Source organism: Papilio polytes, unplaced genomic scaffold (genome assembly GCF_000836215.1).
Source record: "Papilio polytes unplaced genomic scaffold, Ppol_1.0 DF823691.1, whole genome shotgun sequence".
Classification (NCBI taxonomy): domain Eukaryota; kingdom Metazoa; phylum Arthropoda; class Insecta; order Lepidoptera; family Papilionidae; genus Papilio; species Papilio polytes.
The window spans coordinates 2,692,759-2,707,834 of NW_013525513.1; the positions used below are offsets into that span (position 1 = coordinate 2,692,759).

The 15,076-nt window shown below is 32.9% G+C and overlaps 3 protein-coding genes across 6 annotated transcripts in view; 2 read left to right on the forward strand and 1 right to left on the reverse strand.

Moving 5' to 3' along the window:
* Positions 1-6: 6 nt before the first annotated feature.
* Positions 7-3,967, forward strand: LOC106104317 (succinyl-CoA ligase [ADP/GDP-forming] subunit alpha, mitochondrial). 2 transcript variants are annotated; one of them, XM_013284334.1, is made up of 6 exons: positions 7-125; positions 981-1,360; positions 1,972-2,166; positions 2,476-2,655; positions 2,928-2,936; positions 3,674-3,967. In XM_013284334.1, the coding sequence occupies exons 1-6, from the start codon at positions 89-91 to the stop codon at positions 3,887-3,889; spliced, it is 1,017 nt and encodes a 338-aa protein (XP_013139788.1). In that variant the 5' UTR covers positions 7-88; the 3' UTR covers positions 3,890-3,967. The 2 variants fall into 2 exon arrangements, with proteins under 2 accessions (XP_013139788.1, XP_013139789.1); XM_013284335.1 differs by lacking the exon at positions 2,928-2,936 and having other exon boundaries at positions 8-125.
* A 631-nt stretch (positions 3,968-4,598) lies between these two features.
* Positions 4,599-8,031, reverse strand: LOC106104294 (probable ATP-dependent RNA helicase DDX53). Its single transcript, XM_013284303.1, has 2 exons — positions 7,792-8,031; positions 4,599-7,675 (listed from the first exon to the last, which is right to left on the reverse strand). Exon 2 carries the CDS (start codon positions 7,639-7,641, stop codon positions 5,806-5,808), a length of 1,836 nt encoding a protein of 611 aa, XP_013139757.1. The 5' UTR covers positions 7,642-7,675; positions 7,792-8,031; the 3' UTR covers positions 4,599-5,805.
* Positions 8,032-8,747: 716 nt separating this feature from the next.
* Positions 8,748-15,076, forward strand: part of LOC106104255 (rho GTPase-activating protein 20) — a 27,172-nt gene continuing 20,843 nt past the window's right edge. For 2 of the 3 annotated variants that reach the window (XM_013284248.1, XM_013284247.1), the window contains exons 1-3: positions 8,748-9,323; positions 9,398-9,570; positions 10,114-10,209. In XM_013284248.1, the coding sequence (XP_013139702.1) occupies positions 9,156-9,323; positions 9,398-9,570; positions 10,114-10,209 (437 nt within the window). In that variant the 5' untranslated portion in view covers positions 8,748-9,155. The remainder of the gene's footprint in view (positions 9,324-9,397; positions 9,571-10,113; positions 10,210-15,076) is intronic. The other variant, XM_013284249.1, reaches the window with a different exon arrangement.

Sequence of the window (15,076 nt, forward strand, 5' to 3'; positions counted from 1 at the left end):
TCTATTTCTTTAATGTGACATTACGTAATGGCTAGCAGGCTGTCAGTGTCATAGTAGAAATTTTATTAATTTCCGATAAAATTATACAATGGCTGTCTCAGGTCGAATTCTTCCTTGGTTTAAAGGTAAGTTAACATATACTTTCATATTTTATCCTTATGTATTTCTCCATCTTATCATTACAAACACCAAAGTTTTATCATACTATTCTTTTACATGATAATAACCTTGTCATACTGCCATAGACTTTTTGAAAGTCAATAATTAAAATTGTATTAAATGGTACCCATCATGTGATAATTCTCAATATGTATGGATCTATTAGTATCCTAGCTTTGTACAATGTCAGATCAATTAAACGCTAATTTCACTGAGACCTTCATCTATAAATAATTGATGTCTACAGTCATAATTTTTAAACACTGTACCTAATGAAGTAAAACGAACGTCCAGAAATTGACAAAAAAATCAATTATTACGCTTTAATCAATTTAAAAATGAACATGCAAGGTCCCAAGCATGTGTTTGTAACTTAATTCATTTAAATATATAAAAAAGGAAAGAAATCACTATTTTTTGTAACTAATTTTTAAATATGTACTATAACAATTTTCAACAGCATGCAGCAGTGTTTCTAAAAACTTAACTGAACTTTGATCTTTGTAGTTACAAACAATACTCCTTATCACAAATGTTTTGTTATTGCAAACTAATAACAAAGACATGCAAGAATATACAAAATTACATAATTTTTTATAGCTACGTCACTTCATCTATTACAGACATTATTCACCATAGAAAGCTACATTATCGCAAACATAGACTATATTATTTATTAGTATATATAAAAAGTTTATTTTTAATTCCTCATTGACATAGTTGCAGACAACTGCCAGTATTAAAATAGCAATTTTTAAGTTTTTTGTACTGAAAAACTTTTTTGCTGTATTTATTATGTATTTCTACTAATTTGACCACAGATGGCCTGAGACTCACCAGTGTGAGATACTCATCATGCGGAAGTGGTGGTAAGCCATATGAACAAACACGTAAAAATCTCATGCTAACCAAAGAGACCAGAGTCATTGTTCAAGGTTTCACCGGTAAACAGGGCACATTCCACAGCCAGCAAGCTTTGGACTATGGAACAAATATTGTTGGAGGTGTGTCTCCTAAGAAAGCGGGAACCGAGCATCTCGGGAAACCTGTATTTGCCTCCGTAAAAGAGGCCATGGAGAAGACCCAAGCTCAAGCCTCAGTGCTTTATGTGCCACCGCCAGCTGCAGCAGCAGCTATACTTGAAGCTATTGCTGCGGAAGTTCCTCTTATCGTCTGCATTACGGAAGGTGTTCCCCAACATGTAAGTATATTGAATTTTTCATTTAATTTATCTCTTAACTGCTATTCCTTAAGATTCATTTTTCACTATACAATTTCCAATCTTAATAAGTTTCTGTTCATATATGTGGACTTTTATCTCCATTGTAATGGAATTAAGATTCTAAATAAATTTACAAGTTTTCCCCCATATTAATGTAAATTTATGTGTGTTTCTTAACAAAGCAATAAAGAGTTGAGTTCAATTCATCTATAAATCAGTAATGTAGATTTTCTTGTTGTGTAACTACCATACTTTACCTTCTTCATATTGCAACATCACTTTTCAAAATAATTTACAATAAAATTGTAGTAAGGGTTGATTTATTATGTTTTTAACATGTACACACAGGCTATATATGGTTTAACAATATCAACTAAAATTTAGTAAATTGTTATTAATAATATTGAAAAGCACTGGCTTAATGAATTGTGTTGAGAGAGATGTTTAATAAAGAAGAGACATTACCAAGAGACAGGGTTGCCAATTCATTTTAAGAAATGTTGTCATATAAAAATTACACTTATACTTTTAGAATTTGCAATTCTACTATCAAGTTTCGTGGTTAATGCAACTATTATATAATTTTCCAGGACATGGTCCGTGTGAAGCATGCCCTTCTGCGGCAAAACAAGTCCCGGCTGGTTGGGCCTAACTGCCCAGGCATCATTGCTCCAGAGAAGTGTAAGATCGGCATCATGCCCGCCGCGGTGCACAAAGCTGGTTGTATCGGAGTGGTATCTCGTTCTGGTACTCTTACGTATGAAGCCTGCCATCAAACTACTGTTGTAAGTGCTTTGAGTGTATAAGAATTATTTTTTTCTGCTGATCACATTTTTTAACTGACTTCAAAGAGGTGGAGGTTCTCAATTCAATGATTTGTTTTGTTTTGTTTTGTAATTGTACAATTATTACTCTGAGGTTTATGATCCTATTTTCGTTTCTTTATTTGTTGGCGGAAAATGTTGCATTCAAGTCCAACTTTTATTTTTTTTTAAAACTATCACATAGTTTTACAGTTTATGTTAAAAAAGCATACTAAAGATATTTTTTGCCTTAAAGTAGGATTCCTTTTAAATTATCATGTCAAATTTCAGACTGGCCTCGGACAGACCCTGTGCGTCGGTATTGGTGGTGACCCCTTCAATGGAACAGACTTCATTGATTGCTTGGAGGTGTTCCTCAAGGACCCACAGACGAAAGGAATTATTCTGATCGGTGAGATCGGTGGCCAAGCTGAAGAATTGGCTTCGGAATATCTTACCCAACATAACACTGTAAGTTAATGTTTTTATGATGAAAGATTGTATTTGTGTGTGTAATAACTCAATAACTACAGGACTGATTTAAAAATTCTATAGTTATTATATTGCAATTGCAAAATACTGAGTAACAAAATGTTTGCTGGACAATTTAGGAGCAAAGCAAGGATATATAGTTGTAATAATTTTAAAAGCACTGTTAAGCAGAAAGGTTCCTTATAATTTTGTTAGTTATTTGACTAGGATCTTTGTTGAATTTATTTCTCAATTAATGTTCTTCTTTTTAGCCGAAAAAGGTAATGGAACAAGATAATGCAAAGAGGTTTCATTATTCTTATCACAATCTCAGTGTGGTATTTGCAGTGATTTTATCAGATTTACTTTTGAAGTTTGTTTTTTATCATTTTTAAAGTACTTTGAATTGATTCATTGCAGTTCATCTGTAAATTATACGTAGGAACGTGTTATTTAACTAATTCTGAGGGCCTGTCCCACCACTGGCCGATAGAGGGTCAGATATTTTAAAAATGAACTGTCAGATAAGAGAACAAAATCTGATATTTCCATCAAATATTTGATACATTGGATTGTTACTTGACAATTTACTATTTGGTAGGACAGACCCTAAGTGTCATTCAGATAGAATGGTAGTTTATAAGTGAATTATCTAGTTTATGCGTGATTTTTCACTGTACATGTACTTTGGAATTGCATTTATATGACTTCAGAAATCGGTGTGTCAGTGAATTTATCAGTTTATACGCCACTAGCATTAATTTAATCATCAATGTTCACACATATACTAATAATTTAATTAGTGTATAGTTAACTGTTACTTGGTAATTTGATTACTTAACACAATAAATGCTGCTACAATTTTCACATACCAAACTCTCGGGGAATGTTTAAATACAAAATTGTAGTGGTGGAAATGTGTTAAACAGTCCTTAAGTGTACATTTGCAGTAAATCGACACTAAAGGGTTTCTTAAGAGACCTTTGATTATTGGATTAAAAGTGATGTTGTGTTGCAGGGTCAAAAAGCTAAGCCTGTGGTATCCTTTATTGCTGGTCTGACCGCACCGCCCGGCAGACGTATGGGACACGCCGGTGCCATTATTTCCGGTGGCAAAGGTGGTGCCATGGATAAAATAAAGGCACTCGAAAAGGCCAATGTGATCGTAACCCGTTCCCCAGCCAAGATGGGAGTCGAATTACTGAAGGAGATGAAACGATTGGAAATTGTCTAAATTCTTAGATTTTTATCTATCTGTTCATTTTGTATAGATTTTTTTTTTAGTAATTATATCGACATTATTTATTTTGAATTGTTGTTTCAGTCAGATTTTATTTTCTCGATCGTGAAAACTGTTGTACCAGTGTCTATTCCGCCCCGATATACTCTTTTTTACTTGTTTTGTTTAAGCAAGTTTTTATTACCTCATTATGGAATTAATTCACTAAATTGTTAGAAGAGCACTCCGAGTTGATGTGTCTATTGTTATAACTTGTTAAGTATCAAACTGTTGCGGTTTTGATAAATATACGCTGACTGCTTCTAAGTGATTTGTGGCTGATATAATCTGTATGTAGTTAAATGTGCAATTTATTCCTATGAAGACAATTATTAAAACGAATACTACAATAAATGTCAGTATAAATATTCAAAGCATTTTTTCTTCCATCAATTATGAATCGATTCGATACATTTTTGGGGATTAACCACTTATATTATTTACCTTAAATAAAGTATGAACATTAATAAGATGTTTCGTGAAGCAGAGAAAATTTAACCCATTATTAAGGAAATTGCGCGAACAAGTGGACACGAAATTTTAGTTAAAGGTAATGCGGAAAAATAGGCGACCACTATTTTCTTGGGTGTTGCCAAGAGCGAGGGAGGCAGTTGCCCCCTTCCTAGAGAATCTGAAAATGATATAAATAATTAAAATAAAACGATTTGTTTACATTTTTTATAAAGTGAAAGTATGAAAAACACGTCATATGAGGCACTTAAGAACAATACGGGTAACATCTTCAAGATATCAACAAAATTCCGATAAATATTTTGTCAGCGTTCCTGACAACTTGAAACCAAAAATAATCACTTAAAACAATAATAATACCACTACTATACGCTTCAAAGTAACATGAATTCTTAAAGTTAAGTATAATGGAAATTAATGTTTTATTTAGATAATTTAAGTCATCATGGGTTACCACAGACAGTACAACTGAAGCAAAATACACTATTCCAATAGTCCTATTTTTTAGAATCATACATTTGCTAGGAATGTTACACAACTTATATAAGATATGTTTGATATCTTAAGTAAATTGGCACTGCTGAAAAATCCTACCATAAAACGTTTCTATCTATCTTGCATGTAATAAAACTAGTATGAACCCAGTCACAAAATAAACACTTAACATAACAATGGTCAAATGACCTTATTCTAGAAATAGTAAGAAAATCTTTAAAAGAACTTATAACACTAAAAACCTAAAGATTCAAATCTAGTAATACTTTATAACTGAAGTACAGTCAGCTGTTTAAACATGTATACATTTACATAACTTTAAAAACCTGTATATTTACTTATCCATCAATAATATCGCGAAGTCATCTATTGATGAGTAGCGGAATTCATATCCAAATAATCAAGCTGTTTCTAGTATGTTCGGTCGCAGCAGCAAAAATGAGGTTCGCGAAAAGATGTCTGGAATATTCGAAACGGCATCGAGAATGTTCCATTATGAAATGTATGTAAATCGGACTATCGAGAAAGTTCTGGAATAAAAGAACAAATGAATAAAGAAAAGAAAATCGAAATTCGGGGTGTATAACAAATTTAGCTTCGTAAATAAATACATTTTTATGAAGCTGACTGTACCAATAACAATCACAGACATCATTTGAGATAATCGCGGTGGGAATTGATTTTACACATTTGTTTGTAGACTAAAATGTAGTATAAAATGTTTAAACTAAATTTGACATTTTTTACTTATAATGTAAAGCAGGAAATTGTTTTTTTATTATCTAGAAATAATTAAACAGACTATTGATCTTTGAAACATTACTCTACAGTATTAATTTTTAATCATGTTTAAAAATACTTGAAATAAGCTGCATATAGTATATCCATGCACAATTAGAGAGTAATTAATATCTATTGTATGAATCTCTATGACCATAAGATCCTCTGCCACGTGAGCCTCTGTGGCCACGTCCTCCACGGTCCTCACCGGCTCTACGTAACTTCATAGCGTCAAATCGTTTTGCCATCATTTCCAATTCATCAGGCACTTCTTGATTTGCTTCCTCCAATATTTTGATAAGTTCTTTAGCATGTGACCAATCACTTCTTGTTACAAATGTTATAGATGTACCAACTTTTCCTGCTCTACCAGTCCTACCAACACGGTGCACATAATCTTCAATATGTCGAGGAAAATCGAAGTTTATAACATGTGTCAAGTCTTGTATATCAATACCTCTGGACGCAACGTCAGTGGCTATTAAAATATTAACAGAACCATCCTCCATTTCCTCTAATGCCGCTTCCCTGTCACTTTGATCTCGATCACCATGTAAAGACTGACATTCTATACCCTTTACACTTAATTCCGTGCTAATATGAGATGCTGTAGCTTTTTTGCCACAAAATACAATAACCTTTTCATTTGGAGCCATATTAGAGATGAATGTCATTAAAATACTTTCTTTATCTTCATCTTCGACAAACATTATCTTCTGAGTGACAGTATGGACCGCAGCAAGATCTAATGATCCTACATTGACTTGTATGGGATCATTCATGTAAGATTCAGCGAGACGTCTCACACCAGGCGGCCATGTTGCTGACGTCATCACGGTTTGGCGATCCGGTCGCACATCAAACAACGACTTACGTATCTGAGGCTCAAAACCCATATCTAACATTCTATCAGCTTCATCTAAAACAATGTAAGAAAAATTGATAATATTTAAATGACCTGCCAGAATTAAATCATTGAGTCGACCAGGAGTAGCTATCACTATATCCACACCCTTAGACACAACCTTTATTTGTTCTCTACGGTCTCCTCCACCATATACACATACAGATTTCACATTTTTGTAATGGTACTTAGATACTTCTTTATGTATTTGTAGGGCCAGCTCTCTTGTTGGTGCTAAAACAAGCACCGTAGGGCCTTCTCTCTCTTCTCTCGGTACAACCTGATTTTCGATATGAATCAAAGCTGGTAACAAGAAAGCTAGTGTTTTTCCAGTACCGGTTTGAGCAATTCCTATCATATCATCTCCTCTTAAAAGTATTGGCCATGCCTGACTTTGGATTGGTGAAGGTTTTTTGAAGCCTTGTTTATATATTTCAGCTAAAATCTCTGGGTAGTCCTTAAAAGCATGTTCAAATGTTAATACTGGGTTAGGAATGGGTTTCAAATCGGTCCTATCTTCAAAAGTTCTCTTCACTTGAATATCAAAATTAGCGTGTCGCCATTTTGCAACTTGTTTCGGTGACATATTAGCAACTTCTGGGTCTTCTTTGTAAAAATTCTTGACAATAGCTGGCAATTTAGCCCATTTCTCTTTTTGTGCCTGGTCATAAGAAGCATTCAGTTTATTCCAATCTAAAACTTCAACCCCATGTTCATTTATCATTGTAAATGTTTTTGATTTTGTCCCATTTTCTGATGCTGATGCTGCCTGACTACCAGATGCTTCATTACAATTTTCCTCTGATTGTCTCCAATTTGACCTTTCCCGTTGTCTACCACGTGTCCCGCGTCTGTTTTGAGGACGTGAATGTTGAGATTGATGACCATAAGCATTTGAACCATCGCGATTGATTTCTCGAGTTCTGTTAAAATCATTTTGTTGATATCTACCTCTAGTTCCACGAGATCTGTAGTGCTGAGTGCGCGGATTTTGTGGAGCAGGCATCTGCAAAGTCACCGGCTCTTCTTGCCATTCATCTTCTATCACGTATGCCATTTTATTCTATGTTTAGAGGGTAAAATTTATTAACCTGTAACATAATAAATTATTTTTTAACATATGACTAGTCTCCAGCAATCAGCATCCAACTTTAAGAGTACTTATTGCGAAAAATTTATTTGTTTACTTCAATGTTGAAAACTTTACCTTCTAACGTGTTCGGTACTCGAATCGTAAGCAAATATAAACCAAACAGGGTGCTTCTAATTTTTACACAATACTTTGCGTTTATTTAATATTTTACTTTGTGTGGTAAGCGTATGAAAGTAAAAGCATTAATAACGAATTATAAACACATATTTGGGCATTACAAAAATCGCAATTTCCGTTTAAATTTGACACTTTGCCACAGGCCACTGACACAGAGGCTCTGAAACGACTGAAACCACAGAGTACTTTGTAACATATTGACTGAAACTATAAACTGATAGTTTGTCACAGAGTCCTGTCCTGAACCGAGATTGCTTAGCAGTTGGTTGCAAGTGAGAATTTTAATTTCTGGTTAAATCCCGCTGTTTCGATTAAACCATAGATATATTTACACAGGGCAGTGGATTTAACCGATCATAAAGAATTATAGTAATATATTACCACCTCAAAGTTTAAAGAAAAAAAACATATATCTGCGATTTTTTTATCATTAATCAATTTTAATTATTCCTAATTTAAACGAAATAACTAGTGCTCTAAAAGACTAAGAAGCTCTAGAAATTAATGACCTGTGATATCAACAACATATATTTATAATCTGCCAACCAAGGAAAAATATATAATCTGGTAACAAAAGATATATCGCCAACTTTACGAATTTCCCGTTTTCGGAGGAGTTTTTCAAAATGTCCATTTCCCTACTAGTCTGATGAAAGGCATTTTCACTGCAAAAAAAAATAATATAAGTTATGAATTTTATTAAAAATGCGGTCTCCTCTACAAAGAATTTCTTCTTTATTGTTTTTCAATGAACTTTGTAACAATTTTATAGCATATGTGTCACTCTAAAAGATCACATAATGATTTTTGCTTCGTAGTTATAGTGAATAATTTTTGTGGAATAACTAAAACCTGATCATAGTTGGGGAGTTTGAAACTAATTGCTGACAACACTTTAAACGAAACGTCTAACTCTAATACTACAAATCTACAACAAAAGTGACAAAAGATAGAAAAACTGCTAACTTCATTCATAGTATAGCATAGTAAGGTCAAGAAATATTGCATTGAAATTGCTATTGAACGCAAGAGATTTTTATCCAAGATAAGATTAAGCGAATCTCTAATAGCTCTTGAACAGTTTACATTAAAATGTTTTGAATACAAATTATGGAGGTGTGGTCAAGATGATACTAGACAATAACTTGCCGCCTTTGAAGCTAAATTGAAATTGTCAATAATTACAATTATTTTCTAATAGTGAATTACTGCCGATGAGTCTTTAACACAGTATGCGGGTTTCGGAAGAAAAGTTTTAAAAAAAATCATTGTTTATCGCGACTTTTCAATAATCTCCAAAAATGAGCAATTGGGCGCGACGAATGCACCGGCGAGCTGCTACATTGAGTAACGTAGTCACGTCTTGCGGACATCCTAATTCCCTCCCATATCCAAGACGTTTGGAAAAAGTTAAATTCGGTGTACCCCTTCACGAAGTCTGCAAAGATGATATACCGGGTCCTTTGCTTGTTAGTATGAAAACTTCAGTAATTTATGTATTTCTGTATTGATCGAGTGTTTAAGTGGATTGTGTTGTGTTCAGGTGCTGATTTTAAAGTTAAACAAAGAGGCACCGTTACGTCGTGATGTTTTTCGCGCTCCCGGCCATCAAGGTGCTATGAAAAAGTTGATACACTTTTTACAGACTGGCCGGCTTGTTAATGTGGATAATTACTCCGTGTATACTATCGCAAGTGTTCTAAAAAAATTTCTCAGGTATGTTTTGTTAATTAGACATTTTATATTGGATTTTCCACTTGTAACCTCGCTACAATTGTCAATCTGTGTATAAGATGATCAGTGCAGTAATGGTATCAATATTACTATTGAAATTTTATCGAAATATTAAGGAGAAATATTGAGGTGTTTAAATGAGTCATAGCTGCCAGTAGGGGGAATATCTCCCTACCTAGAGAATCAAAAATGTAGAATCTAATATTATAAGTTCAAAAGTTTAGATGGATAGATGTTGGCATATGTGTGGAGGATAGTCTGGAAGGACATATAGGCTACCTTTTTAATTCCACCCAGATGGAGTCACAAGCGAAAGCTAGTAGATATATACCACAAAATGTATTCAATTTTGATAGGTACCTTAGAAACTACACTCAGTTTTATTACTACTATGGATCACATGTTTATAAGCATCTTTTAAATAAAAAAAAAAACATTTTTACTATTAGCTTCCTCTGCCTCAAAGGCTGATGATCCCCATGTGTGCATTATAAGAATATTGTTACAATAAACATTTATTTTCAGGAAGATCCCAGGCGGGGTGTTTGGTCGTGATGGTGAAATGCATCTATTCGCTGCAGTGGAACTACCATCGGAACAACAAGTTGGTGCAATTCGTGGGTAAGCTCCTATCTATACTAGTTTAAGCCTGCAATAGTGTCTGTACAAAATTAAAATACTTGCTAGGTAACCTAAGTGTTCTACATCTGTACTAAAAATTATCCAGGTCTGTTTTTGAGTTATGTGATTACAAACATCCATACATCATACTTCATACTAATATTATAAATGCGAAAGTTAGGATGGATGGATAGTTGTTTGTTACAGTTTGTAGCCTAAATAACTGAATGGATTTTGATGAAATGTGGTATAGATGTAGAGGATAGCCTGGAAGAATACATAGGCTACTCACTTTTGTTTTTTTTAAACCCACGCGGACAGAGTCGCGAGCGAAACCTAGTCCTTTCATATTTATATTAGACTAAAATACAAAGTATAAATTAGTGTCATTTAAAAACTGAATAGCCTATGCATTATTTCATACAATAATCCATACACACATTCTAGATTGAAGTAATAAACAACCATACATACAACATTTTTATGCTTAGTAAAATTTGTAACTGTTAATTTATTAAGTACCAGTACAGTAGAACCTCGGTAACTCAAACCTTGGTAACTTAAAAACCTCTATAACTTCAAAAAAATAATATGTTCCCTTCCCATCAAAACCCAAAACATCTACAACTAAGACCCTTGCTAACTTAAAGCCTCTATAACTTAAAATATTTTGTGTTTCCCTTGGACTTCCACTTATCGAGATTCTACTATACTTGGGAATAAATTGCAATTTGTTGTCAACATTTGTAGTGGACCCCTATTCAGACATCAATTCATTAAAGAGGGGAGAGATGAGGAAATTTATATCAACCATTGCAGACTTTTTATTGCATGACTGTAGTGTGTTTACTTAATTTTTTATGTGTCTGCTTGAATTCTGAAGTTATGAGAGTTCAGATTCGTTTTTTTAATGTCTTAGTTGCCTAAGATTGAATTCACAGATTATACTAAAGATGTTTAGATATCAGATTTTTGTATTATATTTCAAGTACATAGAATGGAGGTCTTTGCTTATTACATTAACCAATATTATCCAATGTAATTATATTAACAACTATAAATTTAACTAGCTGTTCCCGTGTGAATGTCAAAATGACATGACATTACAAACCTTGGCAATCTTGCTTCCTTGATGTTGGCAGCAACTTATGGTCTCTTTCCCACATTAGGGTTTTTATCCAAAACATTTACCCCCTAAGTTTAATGGCGTGATAATATATAGTCTAAAGCGTGACGTAAGTGTAGGGCTCTTCATTAAAGAAAAAATCATTCAAAAATATGCTGTAATTGCTGACATCTTAGGCAACAAAGAAGTGTGGGTTTACGCTTTATTATAATAGTATAGATTAACCATGTCCCACATAGTCTAATTTTCACTAAAGCTACTTAATAATGTAGAAATCTTATATGATTCCAATTTAAATAATCGAAAGTCAATAAACTTCCGGTTAACATATTCTTGTAATTATTTTATGATGTAAACAAGCAATTATGTTTTAATATAACATAATAAACATTCTCATAAACAATGTTAGATGATTCTTATGTTAACGTCTCTGCCAATAAAAGATGACAACAACTTTTTTAATTAAATCAGGATAAAAAAAACGAAATTAATTTATACTTCTACAAAAACGTTTTTTTATCTATCTGTTTTTTATATTAAAAAGTAAATAACGAAATGTTTTAAAGCTGTTTCAGTAATAATAACTAAATTGTTTAAAAACATATTACATTACTTAACTGTTAGTAATCTGTATAAAAGACCATACTTCTCGTATTCTTCGGAAATGCAGATGAAAATATGTTTTTCGTAGATGTAATAAATTAAAAGGAAAATCCTGGTTTTAGCATATCCGACAAAGTAATAAAGCATGGTATTCCTAGTGATGATTCAAGTCATTATAGGAATTAATTGGCATATTAACAGCTAGCCCGATGCAGAAAGTGTTCCGATGTAACCGCCTTACGCAAGTATTCTTCGTTAACCAGGTTAATACGGTATTCTTTAATTATAACAGAGCGATAAAATTTCTTAATATTGAAGCTCCTATATCTATACTCATATTGTAAAGGGAAAGATTCGTATTTTTGTATGTATTGAAATAACTTAAATACTATATAGATTACTAAAATTCTTTCACGATTAAAAAGCTACGCCTATGCTAAGTTTATCAGTGAGTAATATAGGCTATATTTTTAATTTAACGCGGGCGAAGACACGAGCAAAGGCTAGTGTTAAGATAAAATAATTTTTGACATGGGTGAGCAATACTTTTCGTTTTTATTTGTACAACCGATTTTGTATTGCTTTTGTGGGTTCATGTAATATTTTTTATTACTAGTGTTAGACTGGGTTAAAATTATCTGTTTATTCATGTTAATTTCCATTTTTTGTAAAATCTTTACTAGTCAATGTCCTTTAGTTCAACCGCGTTAAATGAATTCGCAGTGCTATTTTAGGTTTTTAAGCATAACAGATTGGCTAAGGTGGTACCGTCTAAAATGCATTTCGGTTGCTTAATATTGTCTTGAAAATAAGAAAGATTCTCGTAGTTTTTGAGATCGATTTTTAATATCCATACCCCTCTTAGGGTCGGTGCGAAGTTTTTGTCCTCCACATAACTCATCACATAATCATCCGTCATCTGAGTCATCACTCCCTTCTTGATCATGTTACCTTTCACGCAATACATCCATCTCTTTCTAAGTCTACCTCTACCGGTGTACCTCCACATAACTAACGTCCTTCATGTTACATGCGATTCATCCCTCGCCATATCATGCCCATATCATGCTAACCTAATATCGATACTAGGATCTTCTTTATTAAAACAGATATAATATCGTATAACATCTCGATGTACAGATTAGGTCGTCACATCCGCCGCGACGCGTTACGGCCACGAACAATGGCGAGTTTATCGATAGAATTTCGATGCCGCAACATCGTTACGCTTGCATGCGCACCGCTTATCGATAATTCATACGATACATCACTATAATTACACGGATTGACGTAATTACACAAGCCAATGTACCCAACCTTGTTCCGTATAACGTTTTGTAATGCGTTGCGTTGTGATTTAATTTGGTAGGTTTTTTTCTTATAGAAAACTGTTTTTTTTTCTTTTATGCTTATGATTTAAATTAATTTAAATTTTATAAAGAGGAAATATTTGTGTTTTTGTATGTATTAAAATAACTCAAAAACTGGTCCAATTTCTAAAATCACCATTAAAAAGCTAAGTTAACACACGCTATTTTTTATTATTTTTTTTAATTTTGCGTGGATAAGGTTGGGAGCAACAGTTTATAATAATAAAGGTATCTAGTTCTGTTGCAATTTGGTTAAAAAAGGGTTATCGTCAATGAAAGGTTAAACGTTTGAACTGCCCTTTGGTAACCGAAATTTAAACTAATAACACTGATAGGTTCTGTAATAAAGTAACCTGTAGTTTATCGTATTCTACAACTGACACAATTTCGATAACGGACAAATGTAACTTAAAGTTAACGGTAGCTTAATTTTTTTATGATAACAATACCGTTTTTTATAACAGTGCAAACGAATATTTATTTATGTTACTCTCGGATAGTTTGATAAAAAAATTGTCCATGTATACTGTTGTAAAAGCGAAATGTTTCTTATAGTACAAATATTAACAAAAACTAATATTATGAAGAGGAAAGATTTGTATTTTGGTATGTATTAACAGAACTCTAACTATAGGGCCAATTTTAAAAATTCTTTTACCGTAAGAAAGGTAATTTATCTGTGAGTAACAAAGAATATATTTTTGAAATTCACGCAGACGACGTCGTGAACACCTAGTGTAATAATAAAAAATGAACTCAGATTTTTTTTAAAGTTATATTTAGGTCTTTAAATTACATTTCTATGTTACATTAATGAAATAAACCTGTCGAAGGGACCATAACATTTTAGTTACATCCTCTGTTACGTCATCCATTATAATTGTTTGTTTTAACATTTAATGGGCGCCGGGGTCAACGACCTGTTTGTGTTTACAATAAACGGCGGCCAGTAATTGGGCCGTTCCCACATTGCCCAATGGTGATTCTCTTTGTCACAGGACAATTACACACTTTAAATATATTGTCATGTTATTTTTACTGCAGACTTGTCAAAAAATATGCTTTTAATAGGTAAAACGAAAAGAGGAAAGTTTTTTATTTTTTATTTTTTATGAATGAACTCAAAAACTACTGGACCGACGTAAAAATTCTTATCATTATAAAGCTGTACTATCATTTGTAATGATTTCCATATTTTTTTAAATTTGTTTTTACAGAGAGTCTCATCCTGTGAACTTTCTATTTCTTTGTATATTTATAAAAATATACATTAGTTATTATAGCTTAACATTAGGAACATTCTTACTTTTATTGGACTCTAGCTGTCTGCGTGATATTAAAAATTAATAAAAGATAGCCTAAGTTACTGAGCGAAAACATAGCTTTTTAGTATTGAAAGAATTTCTGAAATCTGCCCAGTAATTTTTAGTTATTTCAATACATTCAAGAATACCAATCTTTCCTCTTTATAATATTTGTATAGACTAGCTGTTCCCACGAGACGTCATTTGCATAAAATTATAATTTCATTTTATTGTTCACATCTGTGAAATTATCAATTGCAAATGTCAATATGACATGACATGATGTCAAACTATGGCAACCTTCCTTCCTTATGGTCTCTTTCCCACATTAGGGTTTTTATCCAAAATATTTACCCCTAAGTTTAACGGCGTGAAAATATATAGCCTAAGCGACCGTTCGCACGGGCAGACTTTGTACGCCGCGGTAAAGTTCAAGGTCAGCAGACTTTTTACGCCTACGAGAT

Excerpts from the sequence above, each read along its gene's own strand:
- LOC106104317 (XM_013284334.1), top strand. The coding sequence starts at position 89 with ATGGCTGTCTCAGGTCGAATTCTTCCTTGGTTTAAAG. Across the intron at positions 126-980 it reads AATTCTTCCTTGGTTTAAAG|ATGGCCTGAGACTCACCAGT; the intron begins GTAAGTTAACAT and ends ATTTGACCACAG. Across the intron at positions 2,167-2,475 it reads CCTGCCATCAAACTACTGTT|ACTGGCCTCGGACAGACCCT; the intron begins GTAAGTGCTTTG and ends GTCAAATTTCAG.
- LOC106104294 (XM_013284303.1), bottom strand. The coding sequence starts at position 7,641 with ATGGCATACGTGATAGAAGATGAATGGCAAGAAGAGCCGGTGACTTTG.